The 12,127-nt window shown below is 43.1% G+C and overlaps 1 protein-coding gene across 1 annotated transcript; it reads left to right on the top strand.

Annotated features, from left to right (window-relative positions):
• The first annotated feature begins 6,764 nt into the window (after positions 1-6,764).
• Positions 6,765-11,886, top strand: LOC102558027 (parvalbumin, thymic). The gene is made up of 5 exons (XM_006265276.4): positions 6,765-6,830; positions 8,779-8,846; positions 9,685-9,817; positions 10,154-10,263; positions 11,592-11,886. Exons 2-5 carry the CDS (start codon positions 8,786-8,788, stop codon positions 11,615-11,617), a joined length of 330 nt encoding a protein of 109 aa, XP_006265338.1. The 5' UTR covers positions 6,765-6,830; positions 8,779-8,785; the 3' UTR covers positions 11,618-11,886.
• The last annotated feature ends 241 nt before the right edge of the window (positions 11,887-12,127 follow it).

The raw sequence follows: 12,127 nt of genomic DNA, 5'->3' as shown, positions 1-12,127 counted from the left end.
TCTATTTAATTTTTGCAGGTTAGTTTAAGCTGCATAGATTGAACTAATAGGCGAACAGACATTCACTTTTGATTCTGCATATGCAGCCATGTGCCTGCAGTGGCTCAGGCCAGAAGCCAAAGGGCACTAGAGCAAGCCTCCCTGCTGGGCTGGAACAGACAGCTTGGGCCAAGGCTAGCCCACCCACCCTGTGAGGGGGGCTTTGCAGGGGAGGTGCAAAGCATCCTGGGATGCTGGGGGACTGTGAGGTAACTTGAATTTGGATGGGATCTAGGATAGAAGTTCAATATACTGATTTAACCTAAAATAGGTCCATTCAGGTTTATTTTAAACCAGTGTTGGCCATTTTGAAAACAGTTTACATGCATTGAACTTCTGTTGCATTACAGATTTGAACCAGTTTCCAATCACTTATACCAGTTTATATATAATTTCTGCGTCCCCAGCCAGAATACATATTCCACAGACAGCACTGGTATAACTGTGGCACCTTTTCTTTCATATTGAAGGATTCCAAAGCCCTTTTCAAGCTCAATAAATACTCCATTTTCACTATCTAAATTGTACTGATAGGACATGATCACTCAAATATGTCCTGTGGTATCATTTCTGTTTCTTGATTGGATCATCCAATGGCCAAGATATTCCATATCCAATCCAATGTGAGTAGCTGTATGTTCAAATATAAAATGCAGCTTTAGCAAAAAGACCCCGTTGGACTTTGAAGTGTATTTCCCATGACCATCCTTGGAGTGTATATCCACTCCAAGAATGTATGCAAACAGCAAACCCAGAAGAGGTATCAAAACCAAGTCCATTAAAATGAGAGCAAACACTCATGAAAAATCTCATACTAACAGGGCGGAAGAATAAAGCATTGTTTATGATGGCCCATAAAACTTGGTTTTCTATTTGGAACAATTTACTGGCCTCTAGGATGTGGCCTTTCAACCTGGGAATGGGGAGGAGGAAATTTAGAGTATTAACAAATTTGAAATAATAATTACATGCTTCTTTTTTCACATTAAACAAGAAGTCCTATGGCAGTCAATGATTCATAGATTCATAGATGTTAGGGTTGGAAGGGACCTCAATAGATCATCGAGTCTGACCCCCTGCATAGGCAGGAAAGAGTGCTGGGTTTAGATGACCCCAGCTAGATGCCTATCTAACCTCCTCTTGAAGACCCCCAGGGTAGGGGAGAGCACCACCTCCCTTGGGAGCCCGTTCCAGACTTTGGCCACTCTAACTGTGAAGAAGTTCTTCCTAATGTCCAGTCTAAATCTGCTCTCTGCTAGCTTATGGCCATTATTTCTTGTGACCCCCAGGGGCGCCTTGGTGAGTAAAGCCTCACCAACTCCCTTCTGTGCCCCCATGATGAACTTATAGGCAGCCACAAGGTCGCCTCTCAACCTTCTCTTGCGGAGGCTGAAGAGGTCCAGGTGCCCTAGTCTCTCCTCATAGGGCTTGGCCTGCAAGCCCTTAACCATACGAGTGGCCCTTCTCTGGACCCTCTCCAGGTTATCCACATCCCTCTTGAAGTGTGGCGCCCAAAATTGCACACAGTATTCCAACTGCGGTCTGACCAGCACCTGATAGAGGGGAATTATCACCTCCTTGGTTCTGTTCGTCATACATCTGCTGATGCACGATAAAGTGCCATTAGCTTTCCTGATGACTTCGTCACACTGACGACTCATGTTCATCTTGGAGTTCACTAGGACTCCAAGATCCCTTTCCACTTCCGTGCCTCCAAGCAGGTCATTTCCTAGGCAGTAGGTATGCTGGACATTTTTCCTCCCTAGGTGCAGCACTTTGCATTTCTCCTTGTTGAATTGCATTCTGTTGTTTTCTGCCCATATGTCCAACCTGTCCAGGTCTATTTGTAGTTGTTCCCTGCCCTCCGGTGTGTCCACTTCTCCCCACAGTTTTGTGTCATCCGCAAACTTGGACAGAGTACACTTTACTCCCTTGTCCAAGTCGCTGATGAAGACATTGAAGAGTATTGGTCCAAGGACCGAGCCCTGAGGGACCCCACTGCCCACACCCTTCCAGGTCGATACCGACCCATCCACTACGACTCTCTGGGTATGACCCTCTAGCCAATTCAACACCCACTGGACTGTGCAGTCATCCAAGTCACAGCCTCTTAACTTTTTCACCAGTATGGTCTGGGATACCATATCGAAGGCCTTCCTGAAGTCTAAGCAAACAATGTCAACCCCTACTCCTGCGTTCAGGTGTTTTGTAACCTGGTCATAAAAAGAGACTAGATTAGTCAGGTATGATCTACCTGCTACGAACCCATGCTGGTTTCCCCTCAACATAATTTTTCCTGCCGGGCTCTCGCAAATGTGAGCCTTGATAATTTTTTCAAAGACTTTGCAAGGATGGAGGTGAGACTGACTGGCCTATAGTTGCCTGGGTCCTCCTTCCTCTCCTTCTTGAAAATGGGGACCACATTGGCCCTTTTCCAGTCCTCCGGGACCTGGCCCATGCGCCATGAGTGTTCAAATATTCCTGCCAGTGGCTGTGCAGTGACATCAGCCAGTGCCTTCAGTACCCTTGGATGGTACTTCAATGCTTCAGGATTGAAATGCAAGTCCCAGGATCTAAACTGATTCCCCAAAGAGGGAATCTGTCTATTTCCTTACTTCCTGGTGCTTCCCAATACTCCACAGGTACTCGTCCCTGCCTGCCTGCCCCCGCCCCCCATATTGGATAGCAGCTGGAAGGCTATAAACAGGATTTGATTTAAGAAAATAAAAATCAGCCAGACAGATGTTTTTTTACAGGCTCTAAAAGTAGTACTTGCTGCTAAAATGGCTGGTGGAGGCTAGTTGTAAATAGTGTTATATGATCTCCATGCATTTCATCCTGCCAGCCACTGCACGTGTTCTGGATCTCTGCTGCCGCCTACTTCATTGCAAGCTGGGCTCCAAAATTTGCCCAAGTCTGACTACAGCTCAACAGACTGGGGCTATAAATCATTTGACATTCAGGATCTTCTCCTTAAAATTACCATGAGCAAAAGGAGCCATCTTCCTCTAGCCTATTGGAAAACAGCAACACACTAAGAAAAAAATGTCTTCAATTTGCACACTAAAACTCAGACTCTGGATAGAAGCCACAGACATTAAGATAAACAGAAGCAATCGGTGCTATTTTTAATTGGAGGGACAGAGGACAGGGGTTAACACATGTGGAATTAGCTGTGAACAAAGTGGGAAGCTATTGCATTTAAATAAAAAACATCCTCTGAAATAGGCTCCCTGATGACTCCTGTAGTCCAAGAATTTTAGCAGAATTTGTACCCGCTCCCCTTCTTCTTCATTGTGTCTCCAGTCTAACCTTTCTATATGGTCTGCTCCCAATATTCTGCACAGGACACTGCTTCTGGTGTTGGTGTTGCCAAATGTTGTGGAGCGTATTATTGTTCTACAGGGCATCTCAGGAGATGATCCATGGTTTGCGTCTCCTGACAAACACATTGGTTGGTTGCCTAGAGGCCCCAGGATTTCATGAGAAAGTTGCATCTGCCGAGACCCACTCTCAATCTGTTCAGGCTCTGCCATGTGTGCCATTTGTAATTGGAGCCAGATGCTAACTCCTTACTGCGGGTAGTTCTTTGCCAGCTCCGCTCAGCAGCCTTGTCTCCCAGTTTCTCCCATTCTTCGCCAGCTCCATTCAACAGCTTTGTTGCCTAGTTTCTCCCATTCTTTTTTCCTGTGACTAAATGATGTGGTCAATGGTATGGTAGAGGACAAAAAGATGAGAGATGATGGTGTGCTGATTGATGTCCATATAGGGTGCAGACAGAAGTGACAATTTTTGCCCAATCTGGCCACAGAAAGCAGTTTATAGCCATGACCACACACAAGTGCATGTCTGCAGACAGCTTAAAAAATGGCTGATCAGGTGAAAATCTGAACTTTCATTGCATGAGGGGTTAGATGAAGACGTTTCAAAACAGAGCGTCTTCTGTAACTTCTGTCTGCACTGCCTGCCACCCTCGAGCTGTTTTCAGAAGGAGAGGGGGGAAAGGGAGCGGAGGGAGTTCAGCTCCAGCTAGAAGGTGGGGCAGGTGGATTGGAGCCTCCCCGAGGTGGGGGTGGGGGGCTCCAATTCACCCATACCACTCTCCATCTAGGGCAGGGGTGGGCAATTATTTCATGTGAAGGGCCGCTTACTGAGTTTTGGCAAGTTGTTGAGGGCCGCATGTCTCTCTCCGGTGCAGAGAAGCAGGAACAGCCCCACAGTCCCAGGCCAGAAGCCTCTGCTAGGCAGGGGCTTGTGGTTTGGGGGGGGGAGGGCCTGGGCGGGCCTTGCTGCTGGATCCTGCCACCAGGTTCACCTGGGTACCATTGCCCCTGGCTCTTGTCATCTTTGACAGGCAGCCAGGAGCAAATTAATATTTATTTTCTAAATTTTTTAGAGGCCCTGCGGGCTGGATAGAATGGCTTGGCGGGCCAGATCCGGCCCCTGGGCCATATTTTGCCCACCCCTGATCTAGGGAATCCCTGGAACAGCATCCTTTGCTCCCCTTCTGCCCTCCCATTCTGAAAACTTTACAGCCTTGCAGAGAGGAGAGGCCATTGCTAAAGGAAATCATCAGCAGGCTGCAGACAGCAGGTAGATTCCCCTCCCCCATGGAACCTACAATGACCTTCTGTTTGTTCCAGGGTATCACTGTAACTCAGAACACTTCCTGGAGAGCGTTCTCAGTTACACTGGGGAGTTGCACTTCTGTCTGCACCCATAGTGGGTGGCAGTCATCTTGTACTTGCCATTCAATGTTACCTACTACTTTCCTGCTGATGTAAGGGGGTACTATGGCAGACAGTGTGTATAGGCTCCCCTTAATTTAGCTCCATTTGGCCATACCATGCCACCAATCTGTATGAAGGACTGACCACTGATTCTGCATCAGTTGCTGGGGTCTGCCAGCAACTGATACAGAATTGATATAGAAACTAATATAGAAAAAAGTAGGGGACTTAGCGATTCCCAAAGGCAGCTTCATGAGGGGGGCAAGCAGACTAAAAACAACTGAATCCATGAACTTCAGTGTAATTAATTTGTCACCTTTCTGTCATTGGCAGGGGCCAGGTCCAGTCCAGATACCTAGGATTCTTCTTAAAATTACCAAACAACCCCAAATCCTGCAAAGAAAGCTGGAAAACTAAGTATCTCCTCTTTATAGACAATCCTTCCTTCCCCCTCATGAATACTGACTATGTATAAATCAATGAAATTATACTAAGGGGAAAGGAACAGAGTATGCATTGGAACCCCAATCAACCATGTCTTTATAATAAACTGTAAGTAAAACACCTGCCCCATCATAGCTTCAAAAGTAGTTCTTTGCCTCAGCTTCCCCATCAGCTGCTGTGAATATGTGGTGGACTAACCCCATTTTAATCCCCCTCATATCTTCCTTTCATGGCTGATGCACCTTGGCCATGATTTGTTGTCAGCAGTTAGGGAATTCCTAGAGCACAGGAATGCACTTGGGTAGGTTCATCTCCAGGCCTAAAGGCAAGTATTTCTGTGCCTTGCTGTTGTCTCTTTATGCAGTACAATCTCTCTGCTATTATATCCTACTGTACCCTCTAATCACGGTGATATTTGTGCTGTCATCCCTTGCCATTTTGCCACCTATGGCTACAGTACCATTCCTCTACTGTTGCTATGCCCCATCTCTGTGTTATTTCTCAATATGCTTACCTGTATGCCAGATATGAAGCTCCTGCCGCCTAACCAGCTGAACTACGCATGTCATAAAGGAGAAGAGAGATGATCCAATTGTTTCTATGTTATTTAAAGAAAAAAACCCTACACCACTGCACACAGCACCTTTGCAAAACAGCAGAGAGGAAAAATAAGCTAAGAGGATTAGGTACCTAAAAGAGATCAGAAAGCAGCTTATAAAACTGTAATGAAGCCCTCTGAAGTGAAGCAACTGAAAAATTCCTTTTTTCCACTATAAATGCAAAGATCTCTCACACTGAGGATCAGGCTCTTTGGTCAAAAAGACTTCCGAGTAAATTAGGACCCCTCCTCTTCACACACAGACACACAGCTAACCAGCAAACCGCTTCTGACTTTTACAGAATGCTCAGGTTCTACCTGGGAACGTACCAAAGGGCCTACCCACTACATGCAAAGTACTTTTTGCTGCTCATATGGATTTGGCATAAAAGTAGTTGACCTATTTCAGCAAAAAATTCACTGTTTTTTAAAGTGACAGAAGTCAATGAGCTGATATGACTAGTATGCTTTCTGAATCAAAAGCTACCCAGTACTTCAGGAAGATGGCAATTTTCCTTAAACTATTTAAACTACTACTTTTTTGCCAGGTCAGCAATTCAGATGTTATCCTATACATTATCTATACATAATACAAGTCATCACATTAAAACGTCTATTAAGGGCATCTCATCGGGAATTATTCCTGCTTCATTCCATTTGAGTCCTGGGATCAAGAGTATCAGATTGTTGTTTCTGGCCTAGATCATATGGAGAAGTTGATATTTTCTGCTTAAATCAGAAGAAATTTAATACGGCACAGGCCTTTTCACATATCTAGCCACTTATCTTGTTTCGTTTGCAAATATCATATGTATTCTCTTGAGATAAAAATAGTGTGAGATGATTAGTTAGGCAAGTTCATTCGACACCATTCCCCCTCCGTGACGCTGAAATCTAAAATCTGTATATGGTATACAACTTAAAGTATATATAAGCAAGCTCAGCCCTGATGAAGACACACAGCAAGTGCTTTCCTTACAACTAGATTGCCTCCTTCTCCAGTCAAGAAGACCACAAAGGTAAGCTAATTAGATCCTCTCCTTTTGGAAAAATAAAAGCAAAAGGAAAATGCTCCATAAGCTAAACGCATCTATTCAGGGTTTTTTTAATAATCTTGAACCCTCTTCCATTCTGCCAGACCTTTGCAATCTGGAGAAGAATGATCAGCAATCAGACTGGAGGGTGGGAAGGGGCGCTAAAAATGCACTTCTCAAAAAACAATGGTATGCTTCAGAATTTTTTTTAATTTCCCTTCAACATTTCCCCCATTTCTTTTTTTTTACTGTCAGTAGGGAGAAGGAGGTGGATTGCTGAGCTCCCTATCAACCTGCCTATCTGGGCACTGAGAGCAGTCATAGCATTTGCTCCTTACAAGAAGTCACTGGGACAAATTTGCTCCTGGCATTATCTGAAGCAGCTCTGTTGAGCTAATTGGAGAGGTACCCATTGACCCCAGTGGCAAATTTGTTCCATTTTCTCTTTGCCCCCTCTGGAGAACCTGCAACCAGACTTAAATGGCTATTAGTTTGTTTCCCCTCCACGTAACCATATTGCATTGAAGCAGCCACCTGACTACCTGATCAACCCTCCAAATTGTGGGTAAATCTTGACCTATGTGGAGGCACAGATCCTAACTTATTAGTAACAAGATCTTTCCTCAAAACCATTTAGCCAGAAAGAGAAATAGAAGGAGAAATCTACTGTATTTTCTATACATATTCTATATGGAAACGATTGATTTTGCTGTTAAAACACCAGAAAGAAATGCAGAAATCTGAATGCTATTCCCGGCTCTGCTACAGACACTCTCTGTAACCTTGTGAAAGTCACTTCTCTTTACCTCAGTTCCCCATCCACTAGCAATTCAAACCTATCTCACAGATGCTGCAAGTCTAACCTTTTGAGTAACTATGACATATTTTGAAATCCTCCATGGTGAATATGCTAGAATAATGAATATATTAATCTTAAATTACACTCATATGGATGAACAGCAGAGGCTGGGATTTAGGACCTCATAGTAGGTTTTTGTTAAACAACATATTCATTGGCCAGCTTTGCAAGAGCCTCTGGAGTCATCACAGCTTTGGTGGGAATAAGGGGGTCTTTTGTTGAAAACTGATAATTCATGAGTAAGTCACTTTCTGTGTTTCCTCCCCCACCAGTCATGAATTAATTTTAAGTCTTCAAAGCTTTGCTTTAAGAGCATCAAATTTACCACAATGCCTGCTTTTGGAAAACAAATCCAGTTAATTCTACTCTGCATTGAGCCAAAGGAGTTCAATGAAGTTAAGAAGAGTTTCTTAGAAAACTGCAAAAAGATTTAATCTTCTGTAGAATCACAAACACAACAGGCCAAATTGATTTCTGCTATCATTCAGCTTACCTCCCTGTATCTACATGCAAAGTGAATGTGGTCCCGTGAATTTAGAGTCTTTAAAAATTAAATTAGCATAAAATATATAACCTCAAGGTTACCAGTATTTTTAAGAAGATTGCCTGATTGTAGTAATTATCTTGAATTCCATGCAAAAGTCATCTTGTGTTTAGCTTCAGAAATTACACCAAGTATACATTTGTCTGCCAGTTTTAGACATTCTGCAGATGTATGTTTTTTGCTTATGCAATCCATTTTAATAATAATAATCCAACTTGCAGGAGAATCCTCTGACAAGTCATGCTTTTTTGGGTGCTAGACACCTTTGACTTGATGTCTCCTACTGCAGCCCAGGCATCCTATGTTACTAAGGGCCCCACCCTGTCATATGGAATTCCTCACTCATTACTCGGCCTCAAGTGAAAGCACCTGCTGCAGACATCTGTTACTGTATGCTCCATTTACAATTAGATGAATAATGTATCCCCTATCATATACTGTCATACCAGCAAATTCAAACAGAGCATTTGCATGAAAGATGGAGAAGTTATTCTAATGACTGAATAGCTCACATTTAATTTATTTTACAGTCCAGCCATGGCCATCACTGACATCCTTTCCGCTAAGGATATTGAGGCTGCCCTTTCCAGCTGTCGGGGTAAGGAATGGTCCCTCACCAATGAGAAAATGTATATCATTTTTACATCTCCATATGACATGCCTATCATTTTCCCTGTAAGATCTCTTTGTTACTGCATTACAGTGTAGCCTCTGAATTCAAAAAGTCCTATCAGAAGTTCTTTTATGGGGACTGTCCTCAAACATGTGCAGCAACAGCTTAGAGCTGAAGGGCTACATTCTCAGCTGCTGTAAAATCCATGTAACCCCAAAGACTTCCATACCACGATGTCAGTTTTAAACCCTTTAAGACCTTTTCCCCCTCTGTGTTGACTCTTTGTCCCACAACATGTCCAAAACAGAGCAAGGCACCCTAACACTTTTGCAAGGTAATGACCAATTTCCACACCTGTGAAGTCCTCCTCTGCACCATCAGGACCACCTATCTCTTAAGTTCCATGAGGTCGTAAAAGACTTCGCATAACTATATTTTTTGTGGGACTTTGCCTGAACAAAGGCTCAGTGGAAATAGAATAAGGGCTTCAGGATTTGGTCTATACATTTTATGCCAAGAAAGCATATTCTAAATATTTATTGTAACTGCCTGTGATGTATGTGAAAAAAAAACCTGTGGCTTTGCAGAATGTACATTCTAACAGAAAACTTTTATGCTGGCTGCAAGTACATCCAATCATAAGCTTATAGCAGCTGGAAAGGAAAACTACCTGTTGGATCATCTCTTGTATTTTGCCCCAGGGCACAAAAGGGCAGGAGTGAACAGGTGCAGCGAGCTGGAAGCTGGGGGTGGGTGCCTTAGAAATGTGTAGTTAAAACAGACTAAAGAGAAAGGGTTTAAATAACAGATCTCTTTCTTTCAGCTGCTGAGTCCTTCAACTACAAGTCATTTTTCTCCACGGTTGGCCTAACAGGCAAGTCGGCTGACCAGATAAAGAAAGTTTTTGGAATCCTTGACCAGGACAAAAGCGGCTTCATCGAGGAGGACGAGCTTCAGTAAGTGCAACTCAGCTGCTGTGTCTCCTTAGCAAGTATGGGTTTCAGAAGCTGCAACATCCTGACTGTTTCTGGAAGCCATCTTCATGGTAGCTTGTGAATTTCCATGTAAATATAAGATTAGGGAATTCCACATACATGAAAATTAGCCTTTATTTGTGGTTTGGGGGGGCCCAGCTTTAAGTGAGAAAGACAGGCACCAAACTACCAAAGCTATTCCAGAGAACAGAAGGTGTCTGTGCAGCACTCAGAATGACAGGGCCACCATCCTGACAGCAGCCTTGGAGTGTCTTTGTAGGTTAAATGCCAGAGAGTAACATCCCTGTCCTATTTCAGGCTGTTTCTAAAGAATTTCTCCTCAAGTGCCAGAGCTCTAACTGATGCTGAGACCAAGGCTTTCTTGGCAGCTGGTGATACTGATGGTGATGGCAAAATTGGAGTGGATGGTAAGATTTTCACAGTAAACTTTAATTTTTGATTTCTTAAAAAAGGATATTTTGGGGATTGAAAGGAAATTTACAGGGCTGATAACTAAGTGAAATAGTAGGGCCAATTCCCCTCTGAAAAAGGTTAGACATCAACAAAACTCCATTGACTTCAAGGGATTTATTCCTGACAACTATGCAGTTGATTTCAGTGGGGACCTGGATCAGGCACATAGACTCCTGGGGCCTGGTTTTTCAGAGGTGCTGAGTACCATCTCTTCCCCTGGAGTCAGGTAAAGTTGTGGGTGAACAGCACTTCAGATCCCAGGTGGATGTGGAACCTCTGTTTTTAGTACACTTCCACATAGATATATCTGCCACTTCACATATCACAATCAAAGGACAGCTCATATAATTCACAGAATAAACTGGTAATGCAGAGTAGGACTGATTTTGTTTAAAGCTGCTGGAATTGCTGTGAAGCATCTAAAACAGCACTCATTCAAAGTCTGCCCTGCTTTATTTTGTGCTAAGGAATTGTCTGATCAGTGCAAATTTTACTTTGTGGCACTTCCATGAGAAACTAAATCAAAACTCTTCAGAAATCCCGAGAGGGAAGATGTGGACTGGCTGGGCAATTTTTTTAGACTTCATAGAGATGAAAATAGGGCATCTTACATCACGTACTGGAGATGAAGTCACTAAAAACTGGGCTGTCTCAGCCAAACTAGGACAGGTGGCAACAACTCTAACAGACACACAAGCTAATCTTAGCCAAAGTTAGGGAGGAGAGACACTGTTGCAGGAATGTGCTTTAGCAGCAGCTCCTGTAGCGTCTACTTATAAACCCCAAATAGGACATCATATTAAACAGAACTCAGGCAGCCCCTTAACCATAGAGGTTCTCACACTTCAACTATGTCACTTGTAAAATTCAGCTCTTCGTTTGGGAAATACAAAAGCAGGATTGAAAGCTGCAATCCTGTCCTAATCCACTTTCTTTCATCTTGGCTATTGCAGTACATTCAGCATGCATGGATTTTACCATGCATCCTCCAGCTGAAAACCCTCATGAAACGAGTTAAAGAGAATTCAGGTTCAGCTCAGGATTTTCTAAGAATATAAATTTATGGATCCATTCCTTACCTCAGCCCACTATGTGCTTTACAGGGTGAAGATCTGTTACACCCACTATGTTCGGTTTAGCAGCGGCTTGCACAGTGTTAGAATAACTATGGAAGCTTCACTCCATGATTAGAATTTGGGGACATTTTTCTCTATCCTTTCTAATGACCTTAAGAACCATTTTCATTTAGTTTTCTTTTCCTCTCATTTTCTTTCTCTGACAGAATTCCAGGCTCTGGTGAAGGCATAAATAGCACTAGACCAAAGGCAATAAAGGACTGACACTTCAAATTCCCTCCTCCAACGAGCACCTCACACTCAGCACGTATTTATACATTTTTATATCGTCTCAAGGCATTAGTAAAATGCCTGTGCATTAACTCCACATATGGGACTGCTAAGAGATCTTGCAACGTAGTGTTGTTTTCAGTGTAAAGCAGGCACTTTGTGATTTTCGACCACTCACAATGTTGAAGTTGTGGCTGGAAGAAGGAAACCATTATTAAAAAAAAGTTCTGAAAAAAAAAAGTTGTCTTTTATTTTCTCTGCTCAGATTGTCTTTACCCCACTCCACACCGTCTCTTCACCATGTGCTTAGACAGGCTTTTGATTATCTTAAACAATATGACATCTTTTAGGGCTTAATTGTCCTGATTTGGCTGACTTGTATTTCTGCTTAATACTCTGATCCTTGAGGAAAAGGAATGCTAACAAGGTAGCTAAAAATATTCAGTCCCAGCTCTGAGATTTAGAGAAGAAA

The sequence above is a fragment of the Alligator mississippiensis genome, chromosome 13, assembly GCF_030867095.1.
Source record: "Alligator mississippiensis isolate rAllMis1 chromosome 13, rAllMis1, whole genome shotgun sequence".
NCBI classification, from domain to species: domain Eukaryota; kingdom Metazoa; phylum Chordata; order Crocodylia; family Alligatoridae; genus Alligator; species Alligator mississippiensis.
Note: the sequence above shows the minus strand (reverse complement) of the source record. Positions and strands in the feature narration are given on the sequence as shown.

Excerpts from the sequence above, each read along its gene's own strand:
- LOC102558027 (XM_006265276.4), top strand. The coding sequence starts at position 8,786 with ATGGCCATCACTGACATCCTTTCCGCTAAGGATATTGAGGCTGCCCTT. Across the intron at positions 8,847-9,684 it reads TGCCCTTTCCAGCTGTCGGG|CTGCTGAGTCCTTCAACTAC; the intron begins GTAAGGAATGGT and ends TCTTTCTTTCAG. Across the intron at positions 9,818-10,153 it reads ATCGAGGAGGACGAGCTTCA|GCTGTTTCTAAAGAATTTCT; the intron begins GTAAGTGCAACT and ends GTCCTATTTCAG.